Source organism: Salvelinus namaycush, chromosome 18 (assembly GCF_016432855.1).
Source record: "Salvelinus namaycush isolate Seneca chromosome 18, SaNama_1.0, whole genome shotgun sequence".
NCBI lineage: Eukaryota > Metazoa > Chordata > Actinopteri > Salmoniformes > Salmonidae > Salvelinus > Salvelinus namaycush.
Genome location: NC_052324.1, coordinates 18,917,109 through 18,929,963, shown reverse-complemented (window position 1 = coordinate 18,929,963; position 12,855 = coordinate 18,917,109). Strand labels below are relative to the sequence as shown.

General features: G+C 39.6%; 1 protein-coding gene across 1 annotated transcript in view; it reads right to left on the bottom strand.

Moving 5' to 3' along the window:
* LOC120062856 (hemicentin-1-like) overlaps positions 1-7,944 on the bottom strand; it is a 74,495-nt gene extending 66,551 nt beyond the window's left edge. The window contains exons 1-4 of the mRNA XM_039012926.1: positions 7,776-7,944; positions 4,613-4,683; positions 4,118-4,276; positions 153-275 (exon numbers count right to left, since the gene is read on the bottom strand). Of these exons, the coding sequence (XP_038868854.1) occupies positions 153-275; positions 4,118-4,276; positions 4,613-4,683; positions 7,776-7,944 (522 nt within the window). The remainder of the gene's footprint in view (positions 1-152; positions 276-4,117; positions 4,277-4,612; positions 4,684-7,775) is intronic.
* Between the last annotated feature and the right edge of the window lie 4,911 nt (positions 7,945-12,855).

Below are 12,855 nucleotides of genomic sequence, written 5' to 3'. Positions count from 1 at the left end.
TACTACATATGTTTCATATGTTTTATAGTCTTGATGTCTTCACTATTATTCTACAATGTAGAATGTAGAATGTTGAATGTGTAGGTGTGTCCAAACTTTTGACTGGTACTGTATATAAATGAGTTTGATGACTCTCCTCTTCTGATTCTCACCTCATTGACCTGCTGCTTGTCCAGGTGGAAGATCTGTCCAGAACTTGTGGCAGCGATCTCCTCATAGGCTCTATACCCAGGCTGAGAGCGGTCTCCACAGTCCCCAGTCAGCACAAACACAACCTGGGTGCACACAGAAGACAGCGGTGGATGGTTATTACTACTGAACTTTCATGAGAATATTGTTATCATACATTGCCATCACACTCTAAAAAATGCTGGGTTAAAAACAACTTAATTTGGGTTTTTTGGTAACCCACTGCTGAGTAAATATTGGACGGAACACATCCTGGGTTATTTTGACTGAGCTAGTTGGGCTGTGTGATTACCCAAACATGGGTTAATTTAACCATCATTTGGGTATTTTCCACATTCTTCTAGAATATTATAATAAGGATCTGCCACCTTATTGTACCCCAGCAATGGGATTTTTATAGGATTTAATTGAACTCGTACACTTCTGTAAGAGACTGTACGTTATTTATAATGAGGGGTGCCTGGAGAAAATTGGACCTCTCTGAAATAAAAATGGATGGCCCTACATTCAGTAAAATATATTTTAACCCGACCCTCCTTGAACACTTACAAAAATAGCAGAGAACATGCCTATCGTTTACCCTCACTCCTAGGACAGACCAGGATTTCCCAAAAGCATCGTAGCACTAAGATCATCTTAATTCCATTGACACTAAATGGACGGAAGACTATCTTAGTGCTACAATGTTTTTTGGGAAACCCAGCCCAGAGCGTTAGATATCCACTTTTAGAAACTGTTCTTCGTTTTGTAAGCATTACATGGCAGAGTAGCCAGAAGGTTGTGGATACGGAGATCATCGCGGACAAGGGTATGGGTGAAAAGATATCATTACAATAAAAACACTGCATGAATCTGTCATGTTATTAGCGATCCAAGGGAAAAAAATATTTTATAAACGCATTTCATGCAATTCTGTCATTTTACATGACCGGAGACAAGTAGAATATTTTTTAATACCAAAACAGAACATGACAATGAATGAGCGCATGCTGCAGCACCACAGACATTTTGACTTCTATACAGGCTATTGTTAAAAAAAGAGGATAGTCTAAGTTTGAAACAGTGCTAAAGTTGTCTATCAACTCTAAAAATTGAGAGCAACAGAACCAGTTACAACTGAAGTATCTGATCATCAATTAATTCAAGAAAAAGCAATTTGTTGTTTAACACAGCAGCCGCGTATCATCAGGTACTGTAGGCCTATATGCCATTGTAACTTTTTTGTAATGTATTATTTTTTATTCCATGATATTGCTGTTATAAAATAGATTTGTGTTGACAGTGATTAGGGCATGGGAATATAAGAGCATCTGCTAGGCTAAATGAACAAACTAGGCATGCATAGCTCACTGCATGATCCTCAAACCAAAGACTGGCCAAACTCGTGTATCTGAAAGTTAATTCAAAGGCACTGTAGAATGACTGTATAGTCTAATAAGGCATTTTCTGATTCATTATTATTTAATTCTAAGTAATTAATTTAATTTTATACAGCCTTAATGCAACATTTATAGGCATGTTTTTGAAGTGCTGTTGTTGATATGTTGCTGACATGCTGAGTGTTCCTGCCAGCCTGTAGCGTGTCATAAATGCTTCACAATTGATTTCTTAAATGGCAGGCTATAGCCTTGAAATAATAATAATATAGCCTAAATAATTCAGTTCCGTTCCTTCTTAGGCTACCTGGCTTGCTCCTGACTGATTTAGAGTTAGTATGTTGTTAAATAGCCTGTTGAAATGTCGAACGTCAATTGTGTAGTGACAAAATCACACATTACTTCCAAAGTAAAGTAATTTTTTTGTCTCCTTGGCTACAAAAGGCTGTAGCGCAGCCTCTGAATGTCATAGAGGCAAACCAAAGATATATCATATGCATCGGAATCACGTGTTTACCTGGCATTTTTACAGCTTGTTTCTAGCTTAAAGCATTGCGGACTAAAATGTCGCTATAGATCACTTTATATAATCAGGTTCATTATTATTATAATTTTTTTAAATCTTAAACTAACAAGGGGTAGGCCTATGCTTTTATACATTTTCTTTAACAAAGACCACAATACCCTCACTTTACCCCTCAATTTGAGCCCTGGTTTTAACTTAACACACCAAGCTCTTTACTGACACTGAGATATTTATGGAGTGCATGGAGACTGAAGGAATTGGTTGACAAAATCTATGGATAGTAGACTATAATTTTGTCTGTCAAACAGGTAGGCCTACCTCTTATTTCTTGAATAGGACTAAATAGGGTACAGCCCTCTTGTTGTTAGTAGCCTAAAGTCTAATTAAAATTAAGATTGTTTAAATGAATTAGACCTTCTCAAATTAGCCTACTTTCAGCACCCATTCGCTGTCCATCTCCACGGCTGCCGCGTCATAGTAATGTAAATTATGTAAATTACTTGAATATGGCTAATTGGGAGGTCAATAACTCGTATAAATAATTTCATTATGGACAATGAAACATCAATAAAATCAATTATAGCAGTAGCAAGCTTACTTCCGGTCCTCCTTTTCATATTCGCGCTCTCCCTCTTAAACTGAACAGGAAAGTAGAAGGCCTATTCCACGCGTAAAGCATATATTTAGCATTATTGGGACAAATAAAACATTATTTTCTGAAGTAACCTTTGACTCACCTCCTGAAGTGCCACCGTACACAGCACAGTCATTGGTTAGGCAACACAAAAGGGTTTACATCAGCAAGATGATTTGTAACGTCTAGCAGTGTGTAATGCAGTGTAGCCTATTTGTATATACATCATCCCAGCAGCGTAAAAACTCGGGAAGGAAGTACATTCTTTTAGAAAATAACTTTGCCCTGCGCTTCTCCGTGCATGCTCTTCTTATAGTTTACCTATGGATCATATTATTGTGACCACACTAGACAAACACTATTGCGCGATGAGCAGAAAATCAGGGATGAGGGGCATCATCGGGCACACATTAGATACTATAATAAGCAACAAATTCTCACACCGTGACCAATACGACATTTAATTAATTGCAAATTACATGACCCTCTCCTGGACTAAATAAAAAAATACTAAATTCTCCCCCTGACTGAAATGTAAAATGCTTGACCCTCCCCCATTTTCATTCGGGTAACAATTGTGTACATTTAAACTGCTCCATAAGCCTCACTGAAGCAAAAAAAAATGCCAATGTTCAACCTTAGCACATGATAATTATACAACAGAAGAGATGAACAGGAATTACATTTACTCTCATGGGTGACTAAAAAGAACTATATGAAAGCCCCGCCCCTACTAAACTACACCTCCAGTGTTCTAATCTGACCTGCTGGGTCATATCTCAATATCCCAGCACCAATAACTCAACAACCTAACCTTGCTCTTTTTAATCCTTAAGAGTCTATTGACGCACCCGTGCATCAATCTAAGTAACATAATAAAAAAATCCCCATCAAAATCTGTCAGTTTAAGGTAGCATCTGCGGTGGAAGGTGGCCGAGCTACAGCGGTGTTTGTCAGACCATGAGACATACCAAAAATCGGTCTTCTCACAAAAACTCTATGGAAAGATGAGACTCTCACGAACACGATGGTGTTCTCTGTTTTGCTCTACAACCCCCACGAGAGTTACGGGACTCGTTTGAAGGTAACTCATCCAAATTCCTGGAAGTATGGAGGTAGTTTTGTGCCAACAAAAATAAGGGGTTAAATATGTGTCAAAAAAACACAAATATTTCTATCTCCTAGATATAGGACAGACACTTCAAAACCTTATTTCTAAAATTATTTTTTCTACAGTCTTTTCAGCCATTTATTAATGTGTTATTGAATGCATTTCTATGGGGCTAGACTTTTAAAGGTTAAAGAAAACAACCCAACTAAGTGACCCAACGCCTGCAACCTAGCAGTTGGGTCAACCAAACAACCCAGCATTTTCTAGAGTGCAATCATTACCTGTGACTGTCGGAGCTGCACCAGCTGCAGTACGTCCCGTTTGAGGCGGTAGTCTTTGGCTCTGGCGTCTGTGAACACGTAGATAAAGGAGCCTGGAAGGGACACCTCCAGGGCCTTCTTTATGGCTCCTATACTCATCTCTGGACAGTCTCCACCTCCCTGAGAGAAGACAACACACAGACCATTGATCCAACGCCATCACTGAGGGCCTCAATAGGAACAGGAAATGCATCACTATGCATAGTCTAAAGACCTGTGCTGTGTAGCCTAACCATAATCCTATTTAGTTTAGAAACGTATACTATATTGACTGTAGAGACAATTGGCGTCATATTCTAAGCAGTCGGCATATCTACATATCCTGTATATCCTATAACCTTCCTGGTCTACAGATTGATATAATGTATGTTAAGCCTATCATATGGAGTCTGGCGGATGTTCTGGCAGAGATGGTATAGCTATAACGTTGTATCAGGCTTTGGTTCTGGTACACACTTGGACAAACAGCTCCTGCAGATCCTGCTGGAACTTCTTTGGGTCAGTGGTGATGGACACAGGGCCAATGTCTAGGAGAAAACATAATGTGGATGTTATTAACAGATCATTAAAAAGCTAAGTCAGTTGCACTGAAAAATTATATGGTGCTTGATGATCTACTATGAAAACTACAGGTCTTTCCTATTTTGTTATTTAGCTCTTGGAACATAATAAAAATGGGAAAAGGATGTTGTAGTTGCCACATAGAGTAATTAAAGTCCTCAGTCATCCATGATTTCTGGAGTTAATAGCTAAATGGAGGTACTACTAATTTCAACAGCAGTTCATGCTGCTCAAATCCAATAAAAATGGTATTTGTCACATGCGCTGAATACAACTGGTGTAGACTTTACCTTGAAATGCTTGCTTACGAGCTCTTCGAAACAATGCACAAAAATAAAATACTAACATGAGGAATAAAATAAAATACACAAGAATGAAGCTATATACAGGGTGTACCAGTACCAGATCAATGTGCTTGGGTATGAGGTATTTGAGGAAGATATGTACATGAAGGCAGGGTAAAGTGACTAGGCATCAGGATAGATAATAATAACATTAAGTTATTTGAGGTAGATATGTACATGAAGGCAGGGTAAAGTGACTAGGCATCAGGATAGATAATAATACGATTAAAATAAAGAACAGAAGTCACGCCCTGACCTTAGAGAGACGTTTTATTTCTCTATTTGGTTAGGTCAGGGTGTGATGTGGGGTGGGCATTCTATGTTTTGTATTTCTGTGTGTTTGGCCGAGTGTGGTTCCCAATCAGAGGCAGCCTCTGATTGGGAATCATACTTAGGCAGCCTGTTTTGTCACCTTAGTTGTGGGTAGTTGTCTTTGTTAGTGGCCTGTATAGCCCTAGTAAGCTTCACGTTCGTTTTTGTTGTTTCTTGTTTTGTTGGTGACATTTATAATAAAGGAAAATGTACGCTAACCACGCTGCACCTTGGTCCGGTCATTTCCCTGACGACGTTCGTGACAACAGAGTAGCAGCAGCAAATGATGAGTGTAAAAGTGTGTGTGTGTGAGTGTGAGTGTGAGTGTGTGTGTGTAATGTGTGTGTTTGTGTTGGAGTATCAATGTAGTGTGTGTGAGTGACTGTGTATATGGTTTGCGTAGAGTCAGTGCAAGATAGAATCATTGCAGATAGTTCGGGAACCATTAATTTACTATTTAGCACTGGCTATTTAACAGTTTTATGGCTTGGGGGTAGAAGATGTCTCAAAGCCTGTTGGTCTGAGAGGCAATGCTCAGGTACCATTTGCCGGACGGTAGCAGAGTGAACAGTCTATGGCTTTGGTGGCTGGAGTTTTAGGAAATGTTTCGAGCCTTCCTCTGACACGACCTGACATAAAGGTCCTGGATGGCAGGGAGCTCAGTAATGTATTGGGCTGTCCGCACCAGCCTCTGTAGCGCTTTGCGGTCAAGGGCGATGCATTTACCATACCAAACGGTGATGCAACCAGTCAAGATGCTCTTGATGGTGCAGCTATAGAACTTTTTGAGGATCTGAGGGCCTATGCCAGAAATAATGGCTGTAGTCCCCTAAATCATTACTGGTGACAATTAAGTATCACATACAGTACATGCTAGATGCTATATTATAAACTGAGTGGTTTGAGCCCTGAATGCTGATTGGCTGAAAGCCATGGTATACCACAGCTATGACCAAAAATGAATTTACGTTAATTACGTTGGTAACCAGTTTATAACAGCAATAAGGTACCCCAGTGGTTTGTGGTATATGGCTAATATACCACGGCTAACAGCTGTATCCAGGCACTCCGCGTTGTGTCGTGCTTAAGAACAGCCCTTAGCCATGGTATATTGGCCATATACCACACCCCCTTGTGCCTTATTGCTTAAATATAGCATGTCTGTGGTGATATTGTGCCATCTTCAAAATGCCCATGATGACTGAGTAATCATTAGTTGTGTTTAGTGCTCAAGTCAGCACTCTCTGTTGGGTGACCTGAACTTCTCTCATACTGCAGTGGACCACAATGTGACTAATAACAGCCTGCTAAGATCTGACACTTATTTGGAATCCTTCAGGGGCTGGTCGATGGAGCAGTAAACATTAATCAACACACAGAGAATATATTGACTGTCATATAGAATAGCTTGCCATATAGAACAGTTTTTCACTCTAGTGTGAGGGAGAGGCCTGTAGATTGGGTTAGGGGCAGTGTGGGTGTGTTTGTGTGTGTGTGTGCTTCAAGCTTTGCCATCCCATTGCTTACCAAATATAACTATTAGACATTGATAATACGTGGACATGTCAGACTGCCAGACTACCTGGTGAGTATTTATTGATCCCTCTCTCTCCCTCTGTCATTTTTTCCCCTGTTTTTTTTAAGGCTTTGTCCCCACTTCAGTCATAAGAGCCCATACAACATAGACACTGTCACGCCTCTTTGTCACCCTGTTTCTTTGCAATCTTAGGAGGCTTACAAAGTCACCCAAGGGCACAGTAAATTAAACACAGATAAAATATGTGGCGTTAGTGTAGCTAGCCGAGCACACCATCCCCTTCTCAGCCTCCAGCCCTTCCACCCAGGGTTGGTTATTGGGGCTGGTAGGCTTTCCGGAGGGGTGGATGGGGGTGATTGGGGTAATTACACACAAGCAGACAGCATATGCTTCTCATCAGGGCTCAAACACCCTCCCCCATTAGGGCACTCTCTTTTTTTCAAGCTCCAGCTTTCCCATAGAGGTTGAGTGGAAGAGGGGCGCTTGGGGACTCATCCTATACTTGTATTTGTGGCCAAAGCATAAATAAATAAATAAACTGTTTTAAAAAACCCACCTTAAATTTGTATTTCAAACAGAAGTTTTAAAAATGCTTGCTATTTCCTCAGAGGATGATGTCATCCTCCTGAAGAAGTTGAGCTGGCCCATCACTTCCTATTGTAATTAATTATGTCATATTTCGTAGAAATCTGGAAACACTGGACAGTTCCTTTAATGTTTGATCTGATTGAGGCCTTATTGTTTAATGTCAATTGTTTAATGTAAATAATGTAGGCCTATTGTCATTTGTCTTTTTCAAAAATGCTAAATATCTTACTCTTGTAAGAAATAATAAGGGTAATGCAACTTTTCCAAGTTGTTTTACCTGGGTCATGAAATGGCACGAGGACAAAGTTTTTGATGGGTCTTGTCCTCCGGTTGAGGGTCTTTTCCAGGATCCGAGAGGCACCATCTATCACCTGTTTGAGGTCGTCATACATTGAGCCAGTAACATCGAACACAAATGCCAGGGTTGAAGCGCTGTCACTGTCCATGGAATCAATGTGCTCCTGGCCACCCTCAACTCGCGGGTCGGTCAGGACTTTGTGCCCGCAAATAAAGAGCGCCAAGACAAGGCACTTCAACATAATAGCGGTCATTCTCAATTTACTGCATCTGTGTTTGATTTCATAAATGTAACAAACCAGTTAAAACACTAACACATAAAAATAAATACGTTTTGGCGCATCCCCCACAAAAATGTATCTATAGAAATCGAAATATTGCCAAAGACAACCAAACTAAAAATCTTTGAAAAATGTTGTGCCTCAACTGAAATAGCCTACATGTAGATCTAGACTAGATGGTGTAGCACGTTATTTCGTCCCGAGTAACATCCATGCACAAAAGTTTGGACGGATTGAAGAAAGCAGCTCCTCTGGAGAAATGGTAGTGTATGCTGAGCGCTCGGAACGGGGGCAGGGATGGGTGTTAAAAGGGTACTGAGTAGGAACAAGCATATTTTATTTGTGTAACTTGACCCGGCTATCACTTCCAGCCCAACCCCGTCCACATTCTCCTGGCCGGGTACTCATGGCTGGATCCGGTCAACTTTATGCCAAGCTAGAGGTGCAATTGTGCTCAACTTTTAAGCAATTTTACAGTGGAGAAGAATTGTTTTCACGACTCAGCATTGTCGAAATGGCTTGAGCTTTATTATAACAGCAGTTTTTATGTTTAGCTGGCATATCACGCACCTTGCATCCCCTAAAAGGGGGGGGGTCCATAGGCTCTGTGCCCCCCCCCCCCCCCCAAAAAAAAATAATACACAAATATTATAATATAATCAGGGAGTTGGTCAACCATGGTGTGTAAAATAATTAATTTGAAGAATGTATCTGCACTGTATGTTTGTTAGCTTGCTAGCCAGCCAGAGGAATAATTCGTTTAATTTGACAAATTAACTGCTAATTTGCCAACATTCCATTCAAACAATGCAATCAATCCACAGCCATACACTGACTGAAATCAGTAGCTGATAGGATTTAAAATGTTGTAAATGCAACAAGCACTGGTATTGTATCATATAATAGCACTCTCAGCTTTCCAAGAAACAAAACATTTAGACATTTATGGTATGTTTACATATATTTTAGAGGCTATTTATACAGAACATGTGTACAAAACCTGTATAAACTGTATTTAGGATTATATGACAATATTGTAGGTTAACAATAATTAAATTACACCATTTCTGATACATCACATGCCTTTGTTTCATTTTCCTGCGTAAGAAAAATTAGGATAATGCCATTAATTCCTGTCTGATCAATATGGCTGCCATTTTCACCCCATTTGGAAATGTGAAGGTTTATAACGTAGCCCTTCTAGTAATTTAATAGGATCTCTATGGTTGCTCCCCCCTCCCCAGGTAAGATATGAACACGTCATAAGCCATGTAAAAAAAAAAATAGAATTACAGGAAATCAGTTGTAAAACTGCACCATTTTCTCTCAGCAGCATTGAAAAATGTGTAGAATAGCAGGAAATTAGCTTTAAAAATTATAAATTCTCTCAGCCTCATTCCAAAATGTATAGAATAGTATGAAATTAGCTACGGTATAAAACTGCATATTTTCCTCTCTGCCCCAATGGCAATATGTGTAGAATTGCAGGAAATTTGCTTTAAAGTGACAAATTCTCTCAGCCTCATTGTAAAATGTGTAGAATAGCATGAGATTAGTTGTCTCTGGAAAAAAAAGACACCAAAATATATGTATATATAAATATGTATATAAATATATCCCGCTGGTGAATAAATGGAGTCAGTGGCTTGACATGAGACAGAAATGCCAGATGCTTCTTCAGAGGAAAGGCTGAGGAAGCCAAGCATCCCTTTCTCGTCGGATTACAGATCCTGATAAGAACGGATACTTCGATTACATCACATGGTGAGGCAGTCGCTCTCAGGGATTTATCTATTTTAAGATTTCTTACTGAGTTTTATTTGAGCACAAAGAAGTGTCAAGCCATGCAAGCCAAGAGATTGATGCAGCATATCGGACGTTTGGCGAGGAGAGAAGGCAACCATACAAGAGGAAGGAAAGGGTCTGCAAGAATGAAAACATTTTAATGACCCCAAAAAAGAACCATTGGTGTCAGAGACAGGTTGAAGGTTTAACCTTTCTTCAAGAAATTGACAGAGATTTTAGAGTCACACTTTTGTGCCTAAAGGAATCATGATTTCAGTCTACTATTCCACAATTCTGCTTACCCAAGAAAAGCATATCAAAGAAAAAAAAAAGACCTTTTATGGGATGCTGCTGCAACACCAATGCCAGGACACAATGACTTAAAGATGTTTACTGCAATGATAAAGAAATGTTCTCCTTCTAAACCTACCAGGTCATTATTTAGACTTACTGTATGAGCTTGGCCCACTTTGGTCCTCCTTTGGCATGTAGTAACTCCAGTTCTAATGGCTCTTATATCTCCTGCATCCAGACCAGTAGGATAAGAATGGACAGACAATGTTAAACAGATTAATGGCCTAGTGGAACTTGCTGAGGGCCTGGCTAGCCTCTACCCAGCCACTATGAGTTTTTCAACTGCACAGGGATGGCACATATCAGACACCAAGAAAATCGCACTAATTCTTAATGGTCTCTTCTAAGTGTGCTAGTCTGCTGTAGGAATACTTGAAGTTAGGTCAGGACATAAAAACTTACACTGCGAACCTATGGTGTAGCAGTAGATTATGGATTTGAAGTGGAAAGCAACACTAAGGCCCATCTTTACTCATATCTACAGTATGAACTGTCTTAAAGCACTGTTTAATGAACAAGTTACAGTCAATGTAATCCTTAATTCATTATAACAGGGTAATTCATGTTTAAGTTGAACAAAAGTCTGAATCTCCATTGAACAATTACTTCAACCACTTTCTGGCTGAGTTCTGTTCCTGTATCCCTTTTGAATCAAAGGGTATTTGAGGGAACCGAGACACCATTTCGAAAACGAGTTGAGTTTAGAGAGCTTTGAGGTTGAATTTACAAAAACAGAATTTCAATCACACAGAATGTAAAGGCAGCCATTTAAAGGTCCACTATGCAGAAATCGCTCCGACATTTCCTGGTTGCTAAAATTGTAATAGTTCGCCTAATTTCAGTTTATGTAACAAAACAAGCAAGTATAGTGTAGAGAATCATCATATCATCTAAACTGCTGTAAAATATATTTTCAATAACCCAAAATATTGTATTTTCAGGTGTTTGAAGATGGTGTTCAAAACCAAAAGTAAAAGATGCAAAAACAAAATTTATGAACAGGAAGCATAAAAATAGCGCACATAGAACAGGTCTACAGCTTCTTACACTTAATTTCAATGGGAATAACAGGTCTATAACTCACATTTCTATGTGAATTTGGTCGGGTCGTTCAAAAAGTTACATATTGCAGCTTTAAAATGCATTTTACTCTGTGCTCTGTGTTGTTCAATGTAAATGACAGCACGGGGGAATTATCTGTATCACTTGAGTAAGGCTAAATCAGTGAAGCTGACAAATGCCTAATGTTAAGATTGAAATGACCGAGACTGAACGGGAAAGGCATCATCACATGCTGGGATTTATGGCTTCTGTTGAACACACAGGACAGACACAAAAAGGACAGGCTCAAACACACATCCTGCAAAAAGCTTTACAACGAGAATGTATGTCTGTTTGTTCTCAATAGCTGAAGCCTTGTGTATACACAGGGTGGAGTAAGACTACGTCAAAGGAAATAATGAGCCTCAATTGAGATATGTCAACTGTGAGGAATTACACTGTGTTGCTTGATCATGTCATTCAGGATGTGGCATTGAGACATTACAGTGCCTGGACAGTAGTGCTGATGGGAAACGGCACATACATCCAACACAATAGGAGGCACATAACCCAAACATAATAAATTAAGCCTTACAAATGAAAGCCCCTCCCTGACCACTTCTTCCTCAAATAAAAATATGAAAGATAACTAAGGAAGCAGTTTGTGCAGGAAGCAGGAAGAAAAAAAGCATTCCATTAATTTGATTAAAAAACGATTAAGCTTAATTTCATGTTAATGAACAGCACTCCAACAAATGCAGCAAAGCAACACAACATAACAAGACTATTTATAGTATATCCTATATACATGGATTTATAAATAAGTTGATCTCCCTCAACACTCTCAAAAACAATCAGTGCCTGCTGATGTCTCCTGCTGTAGTCTTTCAGGTAGCCATGTGACAGCTCTCCACGTGTCAGTCACACCACTCTGACTCTGTTGAGCGCCGTTCACAGTTCACACACACCTCAAGGGGTATCCTCCAGTATAGTCCACAAGGAAAAACAACTGCCTTGCTTGTATGTATAAGTTCAGTGTATATTCCCCTCTTGTCCTTTTTATTTTACATTTTTGTATATCAGAGCGCTCAGAGTTGTTTTCAATGCTTAGAGTGCAGATGAATATGTGCAATTGACAGCAGCAGTATTACACAAGTCCTTGCCCTTCTCCTCACCACACATCTCCTTCTGGATGGTGCATGGAGGGATGTTGATGCTTGTAGATCATTTTTTCTCATAGCAGGTGTGATGGCACTATGTTCGACTCATCTGCGAATCTGTAATAATAATCACCATTGAGTTCAATGTGACAATGAAATCAGACATGGACACAAACAGTGCAAGATCCTATTGACAAAAGAGACACAGAACTAACAAGTCAATGCAGTGCTACTTTAAACCCAAGCTGTCCCATATATGTGTCTATATTGAGCTGAAACACACTCTATCCCATGTTGAGCAGGATGTCAGCTACAGCAATAATGGGCTGTGGAATACATTAGACAGAGGGGAGGATAGACCAGCTAACTGCCCTTTCTCCTCTCTGAGCACTGCATGGCTGTTTCATTGCCAGCAATCAGCAGAGGGCACTTGAATAAT